Source organism: Acipenser ruthenus, chromosome 27 (assembly GCF_902713425.1).
Source record: "Acipenser ruthenus chromosome 27, fAciRut3.2 maternal haplotype, whole genome shotgun sequence".
Lineage (NCBI taxonomy): Eukaryota > Metazoa > Chordata > Actinopteri > Acipenseriformes > Acipenseridae > Acipenser > Acipenser ruthenus.
The window spans coordinates 26,177,385-26,198,724 of NC_081215.1; the positions used below are offsets into that span (position 1 = coordinate 26,177,385).

At 39.2% G+C, this 21,340-nt stretch overlaps 1 protein-coding gene across 2 annotated transcripts in view; it reads right to left on the reverse strand.

Annotated features, from left to right (window-relative positions):
* The window catches only part of LOC117432014 (leucine zipper protein 2-like), a 76,649-nt gene that overhangs the window by 23,847 nt on the left and 31,462 nt on the right, over window positions 1–21,340 (reverse strand). For both annotated transcript variants that reach the window (XM_034053386.3, XM_034053385.3), the window contains exons 2-7: window positions 8,146–8,263; window positions 7,302–7,372; window positions 5,093–5,174; window positions 2,395–2,457; window positions 1,690–1,752; window positions 868–930 (exon numbers count right to left, since the gene is read on the reverse strand). In XM_034053386.3, coding sequence (XP_033909277.1) covers window positions 868–930; window positions 1,690–1,752; window positions 2,395–2,457; window positions 5,093–5,174; window positions 7,302–7,372; window positions 8,146–8,263 — 460 coding nt within the window. The remainder of the gene's footprint in view (window positions 1–867; window positions 931–1,689; window positions 1,753–2,394; window positions 2,458–5,092; window positions 5,175–7,301; window positions 7,373–8,145; window positions 8,264–21,340) is intronic.

The window sequence follows — 21,340 nt, forward strand, 5'->3', positions numbered from 1 at the left end:
AATAAAAGAATAATTGAGAAAGAGGACTGCAATGAAACAGGTGTAAACCATGAAATTATATCTCCTGCTGAAATGAAAACTTAATAGCCACTTGCATTTTAGAACAGAGAGGCGTATATGAATTTGGAAGCAGTCACCCAAACAAATGTGCATGTATCATGTATTTGATTATAAGCTTGATTGCTAGTAAATTATAGCAAAATGCGTTTGCAGGTTCTTTGCTGTCTAATGAGCATTTGCAAACATAGTCCTACTTGATGCCTTTGTACAAAATAATCTATGGGTTCAATTATACGTAAAAGCTCATAAATAAATGTGGAGCACAGCCAGCCTAAATCTCCCCTTAAAAGTATCTTTCTAGCAAAACTTTGCAAACTGAAAAAAAATAATACTGTCTGTAAAACTGTCGGTAACATTTTACATTGAGTGTCTCTAAACACTGTGTATTTACATAGTAGTTACTTAGTAAATACATGTGTGCTTACACCCAATTACAATCTTATTATGCATAGTTACAATGTACTTAATGTGTAACTCTTTTTGGCACAAAAGCACCATAATCCTAACCCTAAATCCAACCTTAACCATAACCCTAACCCTAACTTGAAACCTAACTCTAAACATAACCCCACTAACTCTAATTCTAAACCTTACCCTAATCGTTTTCTGATACAATCGTGTACTTGCATATATCGTGCAAAAAGATTTACACATTAAATATGTTGTAACTATGCATAATAACATTGTAATTATCTGTAAGTCAGCAGTGCATTTAAATTAGTATTATTAGCGTACAGTCAAAAGGCCAATCTTAATCCGGCATGTTGAAAATGAAAATGATTTCAAAAAGAGCAGTCCTGCCCTTACCTTAAAAATCAAATCCTTCTTGCCGTAACGCAGCTCTTTCAGCTGAGCCTGGATTTTTTTGGACTGCAAGAGCAAGATAAGAAAATATGAACTCGCTTCATTTAAATATCAAAATTGCTTTTGGCTCACTTACTGATTTTCCATCGGCCTTTGAGGACCTATTGTCAGTTTTCCAGGGAACAGTCTCAATTTACAAAAAAAACCTTTCCACTCGGAGAAACACAAACCAGTGCATGCACAGACACACACACCCGCACGCACACACACGCATGCACGCACACACTCTCAAACTGTCACTGTTTTTTCAAGTGCAGGCAGAGTTTGCAAAGCATGTTGCCTTTTGCACTGCTCAGGCAAACTCAGCTGCCAACATAAGGCAAATACAAGCTGCAGCTCAGAAGGCTTCCGATGGTATTAAATCACTTAAGCCTCATTTTAGGAGTGATTTAATACATGTGCAATGTACATTTGCACAGGGGATATTTTCTCAGCAGTTTTTGTAGATTGCAGTTTCCTTCCTAGTCATGCATAGCTACATAAAAAATCATATTTTCATGGAGTTAAAAAACAATTGTAACGGTATAAAATTGCTTTTTAAGTTAAAATGATGTTATTATACTTTTGCCTCCACTGTATATTGTAATGCTTTAACACTTAGATGACTAGCATGGGTCCGGTGCAACACGACAACCTTACAAAAGGGCTATGTGTACATTCAGGCGAGGTCTAAGGTACACAGCAGCTGATGAGTATGTTTGCCGAGGATGCTGATTCAGAAAATGCTCGATGCTGTTTAGAGAAGAAATAAAGAATGTCTCCTACCTCCTCTGCATGGATACCGCAGAGCTTGCTGCCTGACAGGAGCTTGTTCTTTAAGCTTTTGTTCTGTGAATAAACAAGTACACAAACAGATATAAAACTTGTACACAATTATTTCTCCATATTGTTTCCATAGCAATTAGGCTGATGCTATAGAAGTCACACAGCATTAGCAGTCACTGGCAGTTAAGGGGAATGAAAACAATGAATAGAGAACAATGGGTAATTCTCTATTCATTGCTTTCATTCCCTTTAACTCAAAAGCTTCTTGTTTTTACTTACTCTCTTGAGCTTGCGCTGCACTGATGAGCTCCAGACAGGGCGAAACATATCTGCAGATACTATGCTTTGACTTTTAAAAACGCTGTGAATGTAGAAGACTTTAGGCGACTTTCATGCGATTTGATTGGCTGTTGTAATGCTTAAATTTGCATATTTCCCGATTACCCATTGTTCTCTCTCTCTCTCTGTCGCTCTCTCTCTCTGTATCTCTCTCTCTATAGATAGATAGCTAGATAGATAGATAGATAGATAGATAGATAGATAGATAGATAGATAGATAGATAGATAGATAACAGATTGAATCTCAGAGGTATTGCACAAGCTTGGTGTTTTGGTGTTGACACACTTTGCAGTGGCAATGAAGTTATTAAACTAAAGGGGATTATAAGGGATGCTCCTGCAAGCATTGGACAGCGACACTCTTACCTCCTGCTGCAAGTCTTTGATTATTTTCGTCTTCCTTTCCATCTCTGCCTTCAGGAAATTAATCTAGTAAAAATGAAAAAGATTAAGAGACAACCTTCCCAGACAGGAATATATTCCTTAAAACCCAGAATATTTAGGGAGCCCAGTGGAGGAGTGTGAAGGCTATTAGAAAGGTAGGACTGCGGAGGAACATAGACTGTACAGTATTTCACCATGAAACACAGAGAAAAACATCAACCATGGCTAAAACCACTTCCCCCTTAAGGCTGTTGCTTACCTCTCATTTCAGTTGGTACAGTAAAATAATAAGAAAAGCGGTGCACCTTTAAATGGAATGTGTGCCTAACTGGTTAAATTCCACGACTCTGATATGTCTTTCATAGTGCCCCGAAGCTGCTGTTTGTGGGTTCATTTGTGTCAAGGTGTTCACTGGTCAGTTTGTAAGCGTGGGGATTGTGACTTTGAGTTTCAACTGTATTTCAGTGACAGCATATAGCTAATATTGTAGATATGCTATCATTTTTAAAGATAATTCCCGTGCATTTCTTACAAGGATTCCACAGGCAGCGTTGCATTGGTTCCCGCGGGTCAAGGACTGTTTCTCCTCGTCACACTACAGCAGACCCTACTGGCCAGGTGCCTGTTGAGCTCAAAGTGGACACCTGTAGGGCTGGCCTTTGCCCACCAGCTCGCTGGATACCACTGTAGAGCTCTAGATGTAATGAGGTAGTTGGCTTGGTTGTGGGAGTGGAGGATGGACTTGGCCCTTCAGTTCACTTGAGCCATACAGGGAATTGCTGCTGTGAGCGAATATAATTGGGCATTCTAACTTGGATAGAAAAATGAAGGTAAAATAATTTTAATTACTTTAATTGCACCCTTTAATCTTGTGCTATGTTCAGATGTTAAAGCCATGCTTGTTCAGAAACAGCAGCGGCTGGCACCCAGTCCCTGTGCTATCAGTGGCTGTTTGAATTGCTTTTTTCAATAATTCCATCGGCAGAAGCCAGTTCTCCCTGGACGAGTCAGAACATTGCACAGCTGGCTGCAGCGTCGCAGCTGAATCACTGCAGCATTTATCCGCTTATTCAAAAAGATTGGTTTCTAGCAACGTAATAATGAAGTGGAAGAAATCATATTTAAACTCTGTGTCCTCTAGACGTTGCTTTGTCTGCCTCATCAGTCTTTGGAAAGTAATAACAATATGTTCTTAACATTATCAAAATCTATAAAGAGACTTGCTAATAATTGTACACCCATATAAGACAACAGTACCGGTACTAATAACATCATAAAGCTAATTATTAGTAGTAGTCGTCTTGGCTTTGACATTTGCCATTCCTTCTGACTCCCCCTTGATTTGCTAGTTGCAGACCAAAGCTAGCCAATATCAAATCCCTACAGCACGCTGCTCTAGTAACTTGACATGTTAATACTAAAAGGAAAATATGTCGAGTAGACCAGTTTTTCACGCAATGCCCTTTGGTGTTTATGATGAGCAAAGGCTTGAAGTCATGGATTGTTCAATTCTGTTGCACAACATAGCTCTATAATGTGTCTGTGTTATTTATTAATTATTCCTAATAGTTCGCATAAATGAACTGTTTTGGAATGTCCCAATCTGCCTACTGAGGTCCATTAACTAAGATCAGATGCCTACATTACATCCCTCATCCTTCACCCACAGATTGGGAGTGTGCTGAGAAACACCAGGGAACTGAGGGTCTGGTTTGCACCTGACCTAACAATACTGCTGTGAGCCCACTGTACAAAATACAAGTTAGTACTTCAGCACATCCCAGTACGGCATTTCAAAATCCAGGTGCAGCTTTAAAACTCCCCCAAGAACTGTACAGCTGATTAGAAAGTTTTAGCAGGCACTAAAACAGTAGAATATCTTGGGTAACACTGCATGAAGTGTCTCTAATTACTGTGTATTTATGTTGTAGTTACTTAGCAAATACATGTGTACTTACACATAATTTCAATGTTATTAGTGAGGTTTAGAGGTTTAGAGGGTGAGGTTTAGGTTTGGTTAGAGTTAGGGTAAGGGTTAGGGTTATATCATACAAAACATGTACACATTAGGTACATTGTAACTATGCATAATAACCTTGTAACTATGTGTAAGTACACATGTATTTACTAAGTAACTACTATGCAAATACACAGTAATTAGAGACACTTAATGTCGGTAATAGAGCTCATTTATAATAAATCAAGCAGTCGAAATGACTTCTGGGCACTAAATTCTAGCATGAGTCAGCAAAACAAGGATTTTACTGCAGACAGTTTCAATCTGCTGCTTTTCTTCAATTTCTAGGTGGACTTTACAGATGTTAAATGTGCATAAATAAATAAATAAATAAATAAATAAAACAAGTACTAGAAAAAGAATAAAAAACAAGTACTTCATCTTAGTTTAATCAAAACCAAAATGTTAAACAGTTACATTCTCCCCGGAGGTTAGTTGTAAGACAGAGAAAGTAATAACTGCTGAACTCCAATCTTGCTTGTTAGCTCACAGGGACAATGGATGATTAAGCTGACAGATTGTGTTCAGAGAATCTATGTTTTATAAAATACTGTATATGAAGGATTTTGTTAAGAAAAACATTGACATTGTTCAAAAGGCTTAAACATGCAGAAGAAAACTGAGAGCATTGGATATATGCACAGAGGGTCTGAGGGCACTTACAGTAGCCTGCTGCTTCTCGGCTTTCTCTGCGGCCTCATTAAGCTGCTTCTGCAAGGCCTCCTGGAGGGACTTCATCTCCTCCCTGATTGGAACAGAAGAAAGGCAGTCAGACAGCATTGTCAATACTCTGCACAACACCCGCTGTTTCATTTGCAGTCAAGGCATCTGGCCCATAAGCACTGTTATCAAGGATCTGTTATTCATTTCTCAGGATACTTCCACACAATACAACATGGGAATCAATGCAGTTTAGCATCAGCACAGCTCATATCATGAATACAAAGAACCTTTATTTAACAATTTTAAATTTTAAATCTTCAGGGCAAAAAATCCATAATAAATCACTCACCTTTTGTAAAGTTTTTAACTGACGTGGGATTCTATGGCTGTACCATCAGCCCAGTGCACAACGAAAAGGTTTTTTAATGATGTTTCAATGAAGAGTCAGGTAATAAAAGACGTACTTTTTATGTAAGTACACATGTATTTATTAAGTAACTACTATATAAATGCACGGCTATAAGTGGGAGTCCCCAGACTGGAAAGTGATGAGCCTTCACTGATGTCTATCTGTATTGAGCTGCTGATCTGATAAGCATTCACCTTCCAGCTGTGGGGCAGGAGTCAGATAGCAGCTTCAAGGACTCACAGGAGTCAGTATTGACAGGTCACTGACTCCGTGATGGAAGTCTACATTACAAAACCTCCCACAGAGCAGCTGCTTTATTCCACCCTATTTCTGTGTGGCTCTGGGGGGGGTGAGGGGGTGGGGTGGAATTTGGACTGAAATAGCACATCATCTGTGACAGGGGGGACAGAGATGAACAGCGCCATTTATCCTAACGTTATTTGTTAAGGGAGATATTAGGGGTGACACTTCAGGTGGAGATAGATGTTATAAATACAAAGATACGTTTATGTGATTTGATCTACGGTTATTATTATTTGTTTATTTAGCAGACGCCTTTATCCAAGGCGACTTACAGAGACTCGGGTGTGTGAACTATGCATCAGCTGCAGAGTCACTTACAATTACGTCTCACCCGAAAGACGGAGCACAAGGAGGTTAAGTGACTTGCTCAGGGTCACACAGTGAGTCCGTGGCTGAGGTGGGATTTGAACCGGGGACCTCCTGGTTACAAGCCCGTTTCTTTAACCACTCGACCACACAGCCTCCTATGGTTGCCTCTCACGGTTAAAGTGAGGTCCCGGCCAGAACCACCGTTTTGCTTAATTTCCAGGGAGAATATAACTATTTGAACTGAACTATAATCAAGGTTTCCAAATGTAATGCTTCTTTTCAGCACTAGGCAGTAAAACATCTATTATAATAATGATACTAGTTTTAATTGGGTTGTTTATTTTCATGGTAAAGTACAGAACAATGTGGGTGTTCTTTACACCAGATACAGGGCACAAGAAAACAGGATACTGCACAGACAGCTTTTAAACTCTTTTCATCTACGGAGACCCAAGTATCCAAAGACACATAATGGCGAACCCCATAGAACGGTCAGCCTGAGCTCATGAAAGCCCACTGCTTCTCCTCCAGAGGCATGTAGCAGAACACAACCAAGGCAACAAAGATATAATGGTAACGCTTTATATTGCATAAATTAATATTAAATAGATATGCAATTGCATATTAAATTAATGTTAAATTAATATTTATTAAATATGCAATAGCTGGTTTCTTGCTAAATGTTAACCAAAAGTCGATTGAAAATGTAATTGCATATCACATCCATTTATATTACGTTTCGTTACCCTTGAAAATACGTAATAACATCGTTGACATGTTTTTAATTGAAAATACAGTTATTCTGACTTTAATGTTAATGGAAAGTAGCAACTATTTAATATTCATTTATGCCACACAATGTAAAGCGTTACCAATATAATAGCTGCTTTCTGGACTACTTTAAACAGAGTACTGTCATCACATGGCTGGCACATTGTGGAACAACTGGCAAATTAAGCATAAAGAAAAAGTGTGAAACACGCTGTAAATAATAATATATCCATTCATGAGTTGTAAAGGATGTTATATTCCCATAATGCATCGCACAGTGCGGACAGGATATCAGGAAGGGAGCTGGAATGAATCCTTTTTACGAGTAACGGAAAGACAAGGAGATGATAACATGAAGCAACTGAATGAATGGAAGGCAGGTTATATATTATATATTCATGTGTTTATTTTTTTTACCTTTGCTTCTGGCTCAAGGCCAGAATTCGCTGTACATCTTTCTTGGCCACCGCTTCATCATTTTTCAGAGACTGTGATAAACAAAACAAAACAAAAACCATTACCCACTTGGCAAAGGCCGTTCATTATTTAAACATACATTCAAAACACTGACAGGTTGTATGAAAGGAACTTGGGTCAACACAAATAGCACATATGAATGCAGTGTCATTCAAATCCTATCAGACTGGTTTTCAGTCTGACTTGGAGAGTGACAAGGCTGGGAGTTTACACAAGAAGCCCGGGGGGGAGCTTGCCACCTTGAATTAAGAACATGGCTTTATCCAGCACTGCTACACAGTGCCGGTACTAAGGCACCCCAATAAGGAATATCCATGTATAAGGGGGGCATTCAAGCATTACCACGCGTTACATAATCAAGTGATTCATTGAGTCTAATAAGAGAAACTGAAATGCTCTTGGATTACCAGTCCAGCACCCAGAGTCATTATGAAAGCTGAAGGGTGTAAAAGTTATAAAATCCACGAGTAAGCATATTCACATAATTCAGAGCAATTGTCCAGACCCCAGAGGACACAGAGAATCATAAGCGGCCAAAGAACTAAGCCGTTGATTATGGGAAATAGAAGATGCTTTCTAAGGCTGTTTTCCTGGCTTGCCGTTGTAAAGTTTGTCTGAGAACAGAGAAAACAGCTTACTGCTGCACTCAGTCTGGCCTCTGAATAAAAAAGGCTTCATTCTCCAGCTCAAAGTGCGCGAACACAATATCCCATCAATATAACGCGTGTCATTCCGATAACAATCTTTCATTAACACTGTATAATAATAACACTAAGGATATAACCTGCAGGTTCCCTTTAATTCCATCCAGCTCCTTTGATGTTTTCGAAAGCTGTTGCAGGATTCCACTTCTTTCCATGAACACTTCTTTCAGCTTCCTTTCCAGACCCTCATAGCCCTGTCTAGCATGATAAGAGAAAGCACACATTAATCCATGGATGTCCCCGCTTTCCAAAGCAAATCGCTTTGTATGCACAGCATTCATCTCTGCATGGAGAATTAGCAGCAGGAGAGAGCTAGCCTGTGTGGTATTAAAACTTGCTGGGGTATATGAAAGGTAATTATGGCTCAGGGGCTGAGCGATACAAAGCAAACTGATACCTTCATTCTATTTTCTGTCTAATGATTCCCACGTTTTTCAAACTGCAAGTATTTTTCAATCACGATCAGTGGTTATGGACACACAACACATGTCAAACCGCAGTTCAAAAAAAAAAAATTCAGAAGATGGACAATTGTATAGCGTAACTCTATATCCCATTGGAGTATTTGTAATAATTCCCTTTGATCTCATCATCTCAGCACTAAGGAGCTTGGTACCTTCTATTGAGGCTCCTGGGACTGAGATCAAAAACTCTGATGCACCTGTAGTTCACATCCTAGAATTATTTCATTTAGCAGACGCCTTTATCCAAGGCGACTTACAGAGACTAGCAGAGACTAGGGTGTGTGAATTATGCATCAGCTGCAGCGTCACTCACAACAATCTCACCCGAAAGACGGAGCATAAGGAGGTTAAGTGAGTTAGTGGCTGAGCCGGGATTTGAACTGTGGACCTCCTGGTTACAAGCCCTTTTCTTTAACAACCTGACCACACAGCCTCCTCTACTGTCAAGTTGCAGAAACTGAAAAGGAGTGTAAAAACCACAGTGAGTGTAGAATGGGTGGCGCAGGAGCTGAAATACACCATGAAATGTTTCCCTGCTAAGCCAGAGGCAACATTCATTTCAGTCAAAGTCACTTGCTCAAGGGCAAGTGAATTGTTTAAGATTGCGCTGGAGGAAGCAGTGCTTTGTAATGACTCCTGTCAATAAAAGCATGAGGATATGTGAAGCATGCTGGACTGGCTGACAGGCTGCCGTCTTCCTAGTGCAAGTTTGCATTGTCCAAACTCACAATGATTTCTGTTAATAAAAAAATAAAAAACTACGCCATTGAAAAGGTGTTGATTTCTAATGCATTGTAATTTGGAATTATTAATTCAAGTTGCAATCTAAAACTGCAAATTGCATAAGCAATAACACATTCATAGATTATAATAATAATAATAATAATAATAATAATAATAATAATAATAATAATAATAATATATAACCACTTACAGCAGATCCCTAAACTAAAGTGCTAGCCAAAATCCTAGCAATGCCATGGACAAGATGAGATTGCAGACTGGCTGCCTGGCGCAGATGGATATGTGACATGAGAGTGTAATCATAAGGACTTCCTGAAAGTAAAAGACTGCAATGCTATGTATTATGGTAAGTGCTGGTGCCTCCCTTGCAATGCCATGCACTCATACTCTCAGTAGGTAACATGCTTGTTTTTTTTGTTTTTTTTTAAACGTTACTATAGCTTTGAACCATCTTTTACAGAATGAAGCAATATTGCCTGGAAATGGAGTGAGGCGTAAAATTGATATCGCTCAAACACTGATACAAAGTTCTGGATGGCCAGACAAGCACTGTAATCAGTATCTTTTAAGGCTGGCAGCATGATTCACTCGCTTGCCATCCCCAGCTAACAGATGAATGAGATGGGCAGAAACACAGGCCCAGGCAGACTTGGCGTCCCTTGTCAGCAAAGTGTCAGAATTGAATAGTTTTTTCTTTTCTTTGTTTGTTTTACTGGTGGGCTGGTGGAAATTGCTCTTGTCATACCAGTTTATTGCACTGCTTTCTGAAGCATGAATCTCTTTGTTTCTTAAATATTTATGAGGTGCTGTAAAAAAAATCATTAAAAAAATAATACATAAGGCCATAGCTTTTAAGCTGTTTAAGATTTATTTCTAAAGGTCTTGTAAACAAAAGCAAAGCTCTTGAGTAAACATATTGGTCTCATGCTCGGTTGAATTTACTTTGCGACAATCTGCTTGGGGCTCTGGCATAAGTCATGGGGAATAATTAATTAACATACTTATTCCGAGAACAGGTAATCACGATTTTAATACCTGAAAATGGATTCTGTCCAGTATAAAGTGATATAGACAATTAGATTTCACAGTGTTGTGGTATGGCAGTAATGTTCACTTCTTTCATTTTAATAATATCTTGCAAGAGGAAGTTGGATAGGGAAAAAAACATTAAAGTTGAATAGTTTAGCGCATGTGTAACACATGCATACATGCATACATACGTGCTAAACAACACGAGACAATTATTCATAATAACAACAGGCTATAGCATTAGAGTGCTATAAGAACTTGTAGCTATTGTAAAACATTTGAATGACTTATAACATGCAGCTAAGTATGCAGCAGACACTGGGTAAAAAAGCAAGGCAGATGCCAACTGCTGAATTGTTAAATTTACTTTAGGAACTCGGCAGTATGCACAGGTGCGTCCCAATTGGAAAGCCGTGCCATCTGGTCTGTTCTGGTCTTTGGAACCAGTTGGTAAACCTAAATGTATTTTAAGTCCACAGTTCCACTCTGCTCAATGAAGGTCAATACACTTTATACATTAACAGAGGCTGTCTCACTGCATTCCATTGATTAAGCTGGCTTCCTCGCTGACCTACAGAATAACGCTAACTAATTATAATTGACTCCCATGATTTTGGTCTCAACCGACTTCTGGATTATGAGTTCACCTAGAATTGATTAAAGGTGCTGTACATTAATTTGGCCTTTTATTACAGATATAGTTTCAGTTTGAAGGACAACCCAAGCTATATTGTTCTTCATTTTAAAGTGTCATTAGATGTTTGAAGGGAAACCTGTGGACTCGATAGGTCTCCACAACCATGTCTAAACTCTAAGTACATCAGGTACACCAGAGTAACCATGAACCTGCCCCCTGTAACGCTGCCCCCTAGTGGATATAAGACATGCACAATATGCTCTAAAACAGGGGTTCCCTGTCCTGGTCCTGGGGACCCACTGTGTCTGTTGGTTTTCATTCCAACTGAGTTCTCAATTACTTAATTACATCTTTTAAGTTACTTATAAAATTGTATAGTTAACTTCCAACTGTTTAAAAGCTGAAAACAATTAAAAAGGTATAATTAAGCTAATGAATAGTCCAATTAAGGGTTCAATTAAGTAATTGCAAACTCAGTTGGAATAAAACCCAGCAGACACAGGGGTCCCCCAGGACCAGGATTAGGAAACCCTGCTCTAAAAGACTAACAATGGCTTAATGATTATACTGTTGTATTGGGACAGTTTAACTGAACCTCAGATTTAGTTTAACTAACTATAACGGCATTAAAACGTTATACATTGCTGTAATTATACTACAGCATGTGCATGAAACTGAAAACAGATTCCTAATACCCAATTTAAGGGACTCAGAACAGACAAAGACCAGGGGTGTCCAAAGTTGGCAATTCCACTCCTGGTCTTTGTTCCAGCCCTGTTCTAAATTGTTTAATTCCACCAATGAAACCTCCATCGAGATCCTGAAGTAGTTAATTATATCATCATACCTGTTAAACCTGGAGTGGAATGCCCCTCCAGGATTGTGATTGGACACGGCAGGACAAAGACATAAAGTATTAGGTAACTCCAGTAGGAAAATGTAAAGCATTTTGTGTTTCTGCTGGCCCCATGTCTGGTAGAGAACCCACGAACAGCGATCCTATAGTCCCTATTTTTTTAACATGCATTAAATAAACCTGAAATAAATGGAACCAGTCATTGAACCAGAATGTACAGTGACATTCGGGACATCTTCTCGCATCCTGACACTGTGTCTGGTGTGAGGGATGAAGCAAATAAAACTGCAATGAAACAACATGACTGCTGGTAATTCAATAGTGATCACATTGCCGTGAAAAGGATACAATGCAGTGACAGAGAAGAATTCCAGTCTGTCCCTGTCCGTCCCCCAGACCTCGCAAAACAGTCAGCAACCTCACCTACAGCGCCGGTATTTATCACTCTGCCCCATGCATTTAAAAAAAAATCATTAAAGAGGCCAACATGACACTTTCCAGAGACATATAGTACAGACTCGTTGTAAAATATTACCAGGGTACCTCTGTTTTGTTTACATTTCTGTTGGTAACACTTTACATGAAGTGTCTCTAATTACTGTGTGTTTACATAGTCGTTGCTTAGTGAATACATGTGTACTTATACTTAATTACAATGTTATTATTCATAGTTGCAATGTACTAATGTGTACATCTTTTTGCACTATATATAAGTGTACAATTGTATCAGAAAAGGGTTAAGGTTAGGGTTAAGATTAGGGTTAGGGTTATATTGTCTACATTTTTACACATTAAGTACATTGTAACTATGCATTATAACATTGTAACTGTGTAAGTACACATGTATATACTAAGTAACTACTTTGCATGGGGCTCCTGAGTGGCACATCCAGTAAAGGCGCTCTGCATGTAGTGCAGATGTAGATGCGCCCTATAGCCTGGAGATCGCAGGTTCGAATCCAGGCTATGTCATTGCCGACCGTGACTGGGGGTTCAAAGTGGGCGGTGCACAATTGCTGCCCTGGTAGGGAGGACTTAGGTCAGCAGGGAAATCCATGGTTCACCGCCCACTAGCGACCTCTCTGGCTGATAGGGTGCCTGCGGGTCTGCAGTGGAGCCATTCAGATCTGTGTTGTCCTCCGGCACTATAGGTCTGGTGGCTTCGCTGTGGATCCGCAATGCGAAAAATGACGGCTTGGCAGGAACATGTTTTGGGGGACGTGTGTTTCAGCCTCCATTTCCCAAGTTGCCGGGGGGTTGTAGCAGTGAACCGGGATTAATAATAACACAATTGGTGATTCCAAATTATTATTTATTTCTTAGCAGACGCCCTTATCCAGGGCGACTTACAATTGTTACAAGATATCACATTATTTTTTTACACATTATTTTTTACATACAATTACCCATTTATACAGTTGGGTTTTTACTGGAGCAATTTTAGGTAAAGTACCTTGCTCAAGGGTACAACAGCAGTGTCCCCCACTGGGGATTGAACCCATGACCCTCCGGTCTGGAGTCCAGAGCCCTAACCACTACTCCACACTGCACTGCACTACTCCACAAATTAGGGAGAAAACTGGGATAAAAATCACTGGCAAAGACTAAAAAAGTAATTACTTTGCAAATACACAGTAATCAGAAACACCATGTAAAGTGTTACCTTTTTGCTTTGCTTATTGAGTTTTAAACAGAGCTTGCAGGTGATGCAAATAAAGCAGTCACCAATCTAGCTCATGGAACACGACTAATCACTCAGATTTGCTGTATTTAATCTCATCAGATAACAAGGCTGCTTCGCTTGTAATTGTGTTTCCAGTCGAGTTTCCAGCAATAAATTTGAATCTCAATTTGTTGATTGCTGGGAAATTAATAGGAGGGTGGAGGGTATGAAAGGCCCATTTGGCTGTAATAGCATGTTGAATTTATACAAATAGAGGTGAAAGACAGGGCCGTGTAGCAATTTCTCAATATGTAGAGGTCATCCATGACACCGAGCCTGTAATTGTTTGTTCTCTCCGTACAATGTATCGATCTGGTCCCCGAATGCAATTTAAATGTAATTTATTACAGCAGCGGATATTTCTGTAATAACCTTTCCATCACAAGGACAGGGATCTCTCGCCTTGTCAAAACAGTTTCCAGTGATGTGGACAGCAGTCTAACAAAGGCCCTTGAGCTTGGGCAACAAGTGGGAGGGACCTCTTTGCTTTTGTTGTTGTCTAATGGAAACGCTTATTTTGCATAAGACAAACGGACTGTATTAGACTTTCACCTGCTGAGAATTGATTTAGCGCGATGCTGTTTTTGTCTTTCTTTCATCACAGATTATCGACCATTTCCTTTGGTCTTTAAATGTTCATTACACAGAACGACAGAGTTTGCTCATTGAGAACTGAACCATTCTTAATACTAATGATGTACAGATGATGACAACACAGGGTGTCAGACAAGTGATGGTTATGAGAAGTTAACTTTCAGAAATACAGAAGTAGTCCCTTATGCAACATTAATATTGTGTGATACACCAGATTAATATTCACACTTGCAGATGAGGCTCACTCGTTTGTATAGTGGTTAAGACACTTGCTTACAGTGTGCTGAGTCCCCGGTTTGAGTTCAGCCCTGGTACATTTGCAGTCCCAGTATTGCATATCCTAAATAAACAAGAAGACCAAAAAACACTTACACCCCATGTGTAATAGGCAGTGTGTGGGCTTAACACATTGTACAATTCAAACAAATCCCATGTTGGTTTTCATTCCACTGCAAGCAAATATCCGGAGACAATAAACTGATACATACCCTACAGTTCTTCTAAGCATTAGAATCTATAGCACTGTGTGCTTCCTTTGTGTGTGTTTTATGCTTCAAGCTTCCTATCTAAACAGTGCAACAGGTTAAAATACGTAAAAGAACTGTAGGTTATGTATCCGTTTACCATCTCTGGATATTGCTGTATGGAGTTTAGCCATTACATTTTTAATAGTGAACTGCTGGTCACAAGCATCAATGCATATATATATATATATATATATATATATATATATATATATATATATATATATATATATATATATATATATATATATATATATATAAATAAAAATATTACATTGCAAAATAAAGAACTGGTCTTCTATAAAACACACACAAGCCCCTGCTGTGACACATCACACTTCTAATCTAAAAAAATTAATACAATATATTAATGCAATAAAAAACTTAAACGGATAATTAAACCAGGGCCATAAATCAGCTGCAAACACATAAACAGAGAACTGGAGAAGATTGAAGACAATTCAGCATCTTTATAAACCAATAAGACATCTCAATGTAACACAAACACACCCATGCAACGACACAAGCTGTATGGAGCTAGCATCCATCTTTGCAGGCAAGTTTTCATGCCATGGTCACCAGCCCTAAATGACTTGTCAGGAGGGGAAATCTAGGACAGATAGTCTTTTCTCAAATGGATAATCTGCTGGCCAGTCTGATGGCTTTCATTGTTACAGAGGGTTAACTCTAACCTCTGGGTACTAGATACAGGCCCCTGGCATCTGAATCTCGGCATCACTGGTTTCAACTCATCAGACAGTGAGCTCCCATCGAACCCAGACCACATGCCAACATTCCTTCAAGCTGCATTATTTAGAACGCTCCGCTCAGTGATCTTAATGACTCCACAGCTGTTAGGCAAACACACGCAGACTCAAATCTAAATATGAGTGCTTTGACAATAGAGGGATTTAGCACCGGAGGAATTCACACTCTTTTGAACAAACGTTTTAGCATTTCATTACTTAACAGTAGCATACTTCTAAAAAAAAAAAAAAAAAAGACAGGCCCTCCCAAAACAACGATAGAGAAGAAAAAGAATGTTTTATAAGCACTGTTACAGATCCCTAAATAAAGGGTATATACAACATTAAAAAAAAGAAGCCTGTTGTTAATAATGTTGCTATGAATAATATATGTTTATTGAGTTATTCAGGTCTATTCAATTGATTTCAGCAGCAGTGGTTCTAAATAACCCCACCTTTTAAATATTAAAATAGGACCAATGCTTGAACTCGACTTAGTTTTAAAGATATAAATACACTTCAGACACTCACAGTCAATGTGAGAGATGCTGGTTTTCACAAACCCCCTTTCAATGATGTTAATGGTGGCTGTATCCCCCTGATGGTTTAAGTGAATGTGCAGGTTTGCCTGTTTGCTTGTTTACCCCCCAGCCCACTCATCCGCCTACCCACCAAGTTTTGAGAAGTGAAAAACAATGACCTCCTGCTAGGTATTAGAGGCTTTGGCAACCTCTGTGATCCGGCTTCATTATGCAGTTCTGCAGGCATCAAACCCACCCTTGATCTACCTCAGTTACAGCAAGTACCCATGTCTAGCTTGTGTAATAAGCAGTGTGTGGGCTTAATAAATTGTAAAATTCTAACAAATCCCATGTTGGTTTTCGTTCCACTGCACAGCAATATCCAGAGACAATAAACTGATACATACCCTACAGTTCTTCTAAGCACTATAATCTGTTGCGCTGTTTAAATCTGGAAGCCTAAAGCATAAAACACACATAGAAAACACATTTTGAACTGTCTTGCAGCTTAATTCAACGATATAGTTCCCAGTAATGCATATTCAAAATAAACAAACAGCAAAAAGCACTTGTTGTTCAATAAAAGACACTTAATGGGCCCACAAGAACATAATTTGCGAACAAGGAATATTATTAGGCATTTTGAAAAGAGCAGTGTTGTAACGACTTTTCCATTAAAAATGACTCACAGAATTATCCAATGTTTTTTTCCACTTATGCTAATAGAATGAGATGGGCCTTTTTAACCTGATGCAAGTGACTTTTTTAGCAGGCTGTTTTCAAATGCACCAGCTCATGCTAAAATACAATGCAACCAATTGTTTCTCAGAATGCAAAGCAAAGTGAACATCTATTAAACATGGATAGCCAAACAAATACATTTTTTTCATGTTTTTCATCTGTCCTTTTGAGTTTCATTTCCTGTGTTTTACAAGCTTCGAGCGTTCTGTTTTGACCACTCGTTGCCAGAGAGGACATTTGATTTAAAACCACTCTGGCCCAGCAGACGAGACACATGGCGGCATTAAACTTTTACTGCTGCTCAATATGGCAGGTTGGTCTGGAGACATCTATATTGCTAATTTAATGTCCTGGCTGTGTTATTTTAGTCCTCTAATCAATAGTCCACATGTAAAGCTGCAAGGAGATGTCATTTAGATTTGCAACAATTAGATTAATGTCATCTGAATGAACTTGAACCAAGCTGTGCTCTACAGTTCAGTATACATTTAGTGTCCTTATCAAGAGTTCTCACAGTACTCTCTGTAGTGTTTGGGTGTTTCTTCATCCAAATAATGGCAATACCTTATATTAAGTGTCTTTAATTACTGTGTATATACATAGTAGTTACTTACATGTATTTACACATAATTACAATGTTATTATACATAGCCCCTCCTAAACTCTAACCCTAACCCTAACACAATTGTGTAATTACATATATCATGCAAAACATGTAGTGATTAAGTACATTGTAACTATGCATAATAACATTGTAACGATATGTAAGTACACATGTATTTACTAAATAAGTACTATGTAAATACACAGTAAATAGAGACACTGCATGTAAAGTGTTACCCACATGCATTACATTTTTTTGCACATAAATAGTGAAAACAATATGGCATTGTGTAAGTCATTTGTAGAAAAGACTTTTCTTTTCCTCTGCATAATTTCAAATATTTTGCTGCAGATTTGTGTAGGGGACAATGAAATGTAACATTAACGCTTTGTAAAAGGTTCAGTAAACATTCCATCCTTCCAGGAGGAAGCTTTAACTATATCCTAACCTTAAAGTCAGTATCAGATTGGACAAAAACTATTCAGTCTCTCAGCTAGAAAATAGAAATAACATCCTCTATACAAGTATACGAAGTGTGAAAGAATCAACAACCTGCAAGCACACATTTGTGTAATCTAGCAAGTCCAGTAGTGTAGTCAAGACGGAATTAGCATAATATGCAAGCTAAGCATCTCCCAGACAACAGTTTGATTCAGTCAGCAGTCCTCTTGATGCAATGAAAAGAGCATTAGGAACAACTTCTATTATGGACTACTTCTTTAAGAAGGCTAAAAATGCTGACAAAGATGTCAGCAACAGTGCATTGACAACGACTTCATACAAAAAAAATGTGAATTCCAATAATAATTCTTGCTTAAGAAAATCTATATTTTAGTTCCATTACCTTCAGATTTAGGACTGCACATCACTGAGAAAGGCTATTGGACACTACAGTACAATTATCCCAGTTCACGTTTTTTTTTACAGTGGTTGTATTAATGATTACGTATAACAGATCCTGAAAGCCTGCAAGGTTGTAAGGTGTTTGTAAGAAGAGAGAAGTGTGAAACGACCCTCCTTGACACAAACAGCCCCCAGGCCAAGTAGGAGAATGAAAATTGACTTGAGAAACTTTCCATCCCCTAAACATGATTAAATTTCATAGACCTGAAAAGCGCATTGTGTAAAAGAAATGTGCTGTATTTTCAATGTAAATTCCCAGCACACGGAAACAGAGTACCGCAGGCAGTATTCAGGGATTTTGTTTTCAGATCCCATTGGTATTCCAACCCATGGTAGACTCTGATCCTTCTTGCGCCTTCTTTAATCATGCATGTCCTCCTTTTTCTTGTTTTTCTCTGTTTATGCACCTTACTGAGACTGCAGTGTCTAACTTACACATGAATGCCTTTGCAAGCACTGCAAAACAGGACCCATGGGAAACCAGTTGACTTCATTTATAATGGAGAGTTAGTGGCACAACTGAGATGAATATTCTAGTTAAAGAAATGTTCGAAGGCTTGTGATTTCAGTAACTTGGATCCCGTTCTCATCCTTGCAATGCTTTCTATTACCTTCCTTCAAATATCACATTTATAAATACAACGAGCCAGGCACAATGCTTAAAAAAGTTCACCACAGTCAATTTACACTGTAATGTTGCTGTTTTCCAATGTTTTTCCCATGGTTATACTATGCATTTATCATAGATTTTTAAAATATTCATTACCATGCCTCTCTGGGCTTACCTATGCTTTACCGTGCTTTCACTATGCTTTATTACACTTTGCTATGCTTTTACTATAATCCTAACCCTAAACCTAAACCTAACCCCTTTATGATACAACTAAGTACTTACATATACCATGTAAAAATATGTACACATTAAGAAAATTGTAACTATGCATGATGACATTGTAATTACATGTAAGTACACATGTATTTACTAAGTAACTACAATGTAAATATACAGTAATTAGAAACACTTAATGTGAAGTGTTACCTTTTTATTTTAAATCTTGATTTACCATAATTCTGCATGCTATATAGGGAATAAGGATTCAGGGTCTAGCTGTCAATTGGTGTTTTTGCAAAGCTAGTCACACTTTGTTTTCTGTGTTTCAACTGTATTCCTGTTTAGATACATAAAACAACACTACTTTCCCAAGCTGGGGAATCATGCTTTTCATTGTACTTCTCTTTTCTTTGCTCTTATCATGTGTAGGCAGGCCTCTGCAGAAAGCCAGTAAAACAGAAAATCCACTTCCTCACCCTGATGGACATTTCCCATCTTTCCCTGCATCTCATCTTTGATTCTTGCAGTCCCTGCTTTGAACAGACTGCCAGGACTCAAAAGCCTGGAGGATGTTCTCTTTACAATGCTGCAGCTACAGGGTCTACTTCCCAAAGCTCCCCCAGCCCCAAGTTTAACATGTGGTGCATCGGAGAAACAGGACTAGATGGTGTTCTCTTTACAATGCTGCAGGCTCTACTTCCCAACCCCCACCAGTTTCACTACATCAACTTGTGTAAATCTATTCAAAGTACTCACATCACAAAAAAGTAATAATATTAAATGAACACTAAGAATGTTCTTTTTCTTGCTTCCTAAGCTAGGAAAACAGTTAATGAACTCTGTGATCAAAAGGCTTCCTCATAATTTAACGCTAGTTTCATTGATCTTCACAAACCATTTTTTGCTCCTGGTGTAATTGCATCCCTCTCCCTGTTTCTTTTGGAAACAAAATTGCAAACCAAGCAGGTTTTCTTTTGATATTTATTGTGTAGGTTTGTGGTCTCCAGGTATCAATTTAATGTAACCGTTTTAATTGCATTGCATGGATTATCGATATGTTAAAGTCTTTTTTCTTGCTTCACTCCAGAGGTCATTGGAACATTACAAAGCCTTCTGATACCATTGCCTTTTTGGTTGATTTAAGTTCTACTCCAGCAGTTCTTGCCTGGTACATTAGGAAATAAAATGAGGACATCCCATTGACAGAGTCAATCAAATTCAGATAGTTTGGACTCTAACAGAAGAGGTCTGTAATGACATAACATGTTGCAAAAACTGAACCATGTGACATGTCACATTATCCCCACTGTGCAGTATCAGAACATAAGAACATTTAGAGGAGGCCATTTGGCCTATCATTGCTTGCTCCATTCCTGGTATCTGATTAGTCCCAGAACTTTTGGGTCTTAAAGGATCCCAATGATTCAGATTCAAAATCATCACTTAACTGCATGCTGTGCCATCCTGCTTCCATGCCACCGTGCATCTCAGCATCCCAAAGTCTCCGTGGGATAGCCAGCCTGCTCGGAGATGAGCAGAATCCCAGAGTCTCCATGGGATAGCCAGCCTGCTCGGAGATGAGCAGAATCCCAGAGTCTCCGTGGGATAGCCAGCCTGCTCAGAGATGAGCAGAATCCCAGAGTCTCAGTGGGATAGCCAGCCTGCTCGGAGATGAGCAGAATCCCAGAGTCTCAGTGGGATAGCCAGCCTGCTCGGAGATGAGCAGAATCCCAGAGTCTCAGTGGGATAGCCAGCCTGCTCGGAGATGAGCAGAATCCCAGAGTCTCAGTGGGATAGCCAGCCTGCTCGGAGATGAGCAGAATCCCATATTCTCAGTGGGATAGCCAGCCTGCTCGGAGATGAGCAGAATCTCAGAGTCTCCGTGGGATAGCCAGCCTGCTCGGAGATGAGCAGAATCCCAGATTCTCAGTGGGATAGTCATCCTGCTCGGAGATGAGCAGAATCCCAGAGTCTCAGTGGGATAGCCAGCCTGCTCGGCGATGAGCAGAATCCCAGATTTTCAGTGGGATAGTCAGCCTGCTCGTAGATGAGCAGAATCCCAGAATCAGTGGGATAGCCAGCCTGCTCGTAGATGAGCAGAATCCCAGAGTCAGTGGGATAGCCAGCCTGCTCGGAGATGAGCAGAATCCCAGAGTCAGTGGGATAGCCAGCCTGCTCGTAGATGAGCAGAATCCCAGAGTCAGTGGGATAGCCATCCTGCTCGGAGATGAGCAGCGTGTCCGGATAACAGACTGGCAGTCTTCATTTAGAAGAATGCCTGTCGATGCTAATTTGAATGCAGCTTATTAAGGTCAGACGTGAAATTGGTTTGTGATTGTTTCAGTCCTTGAAAGCTA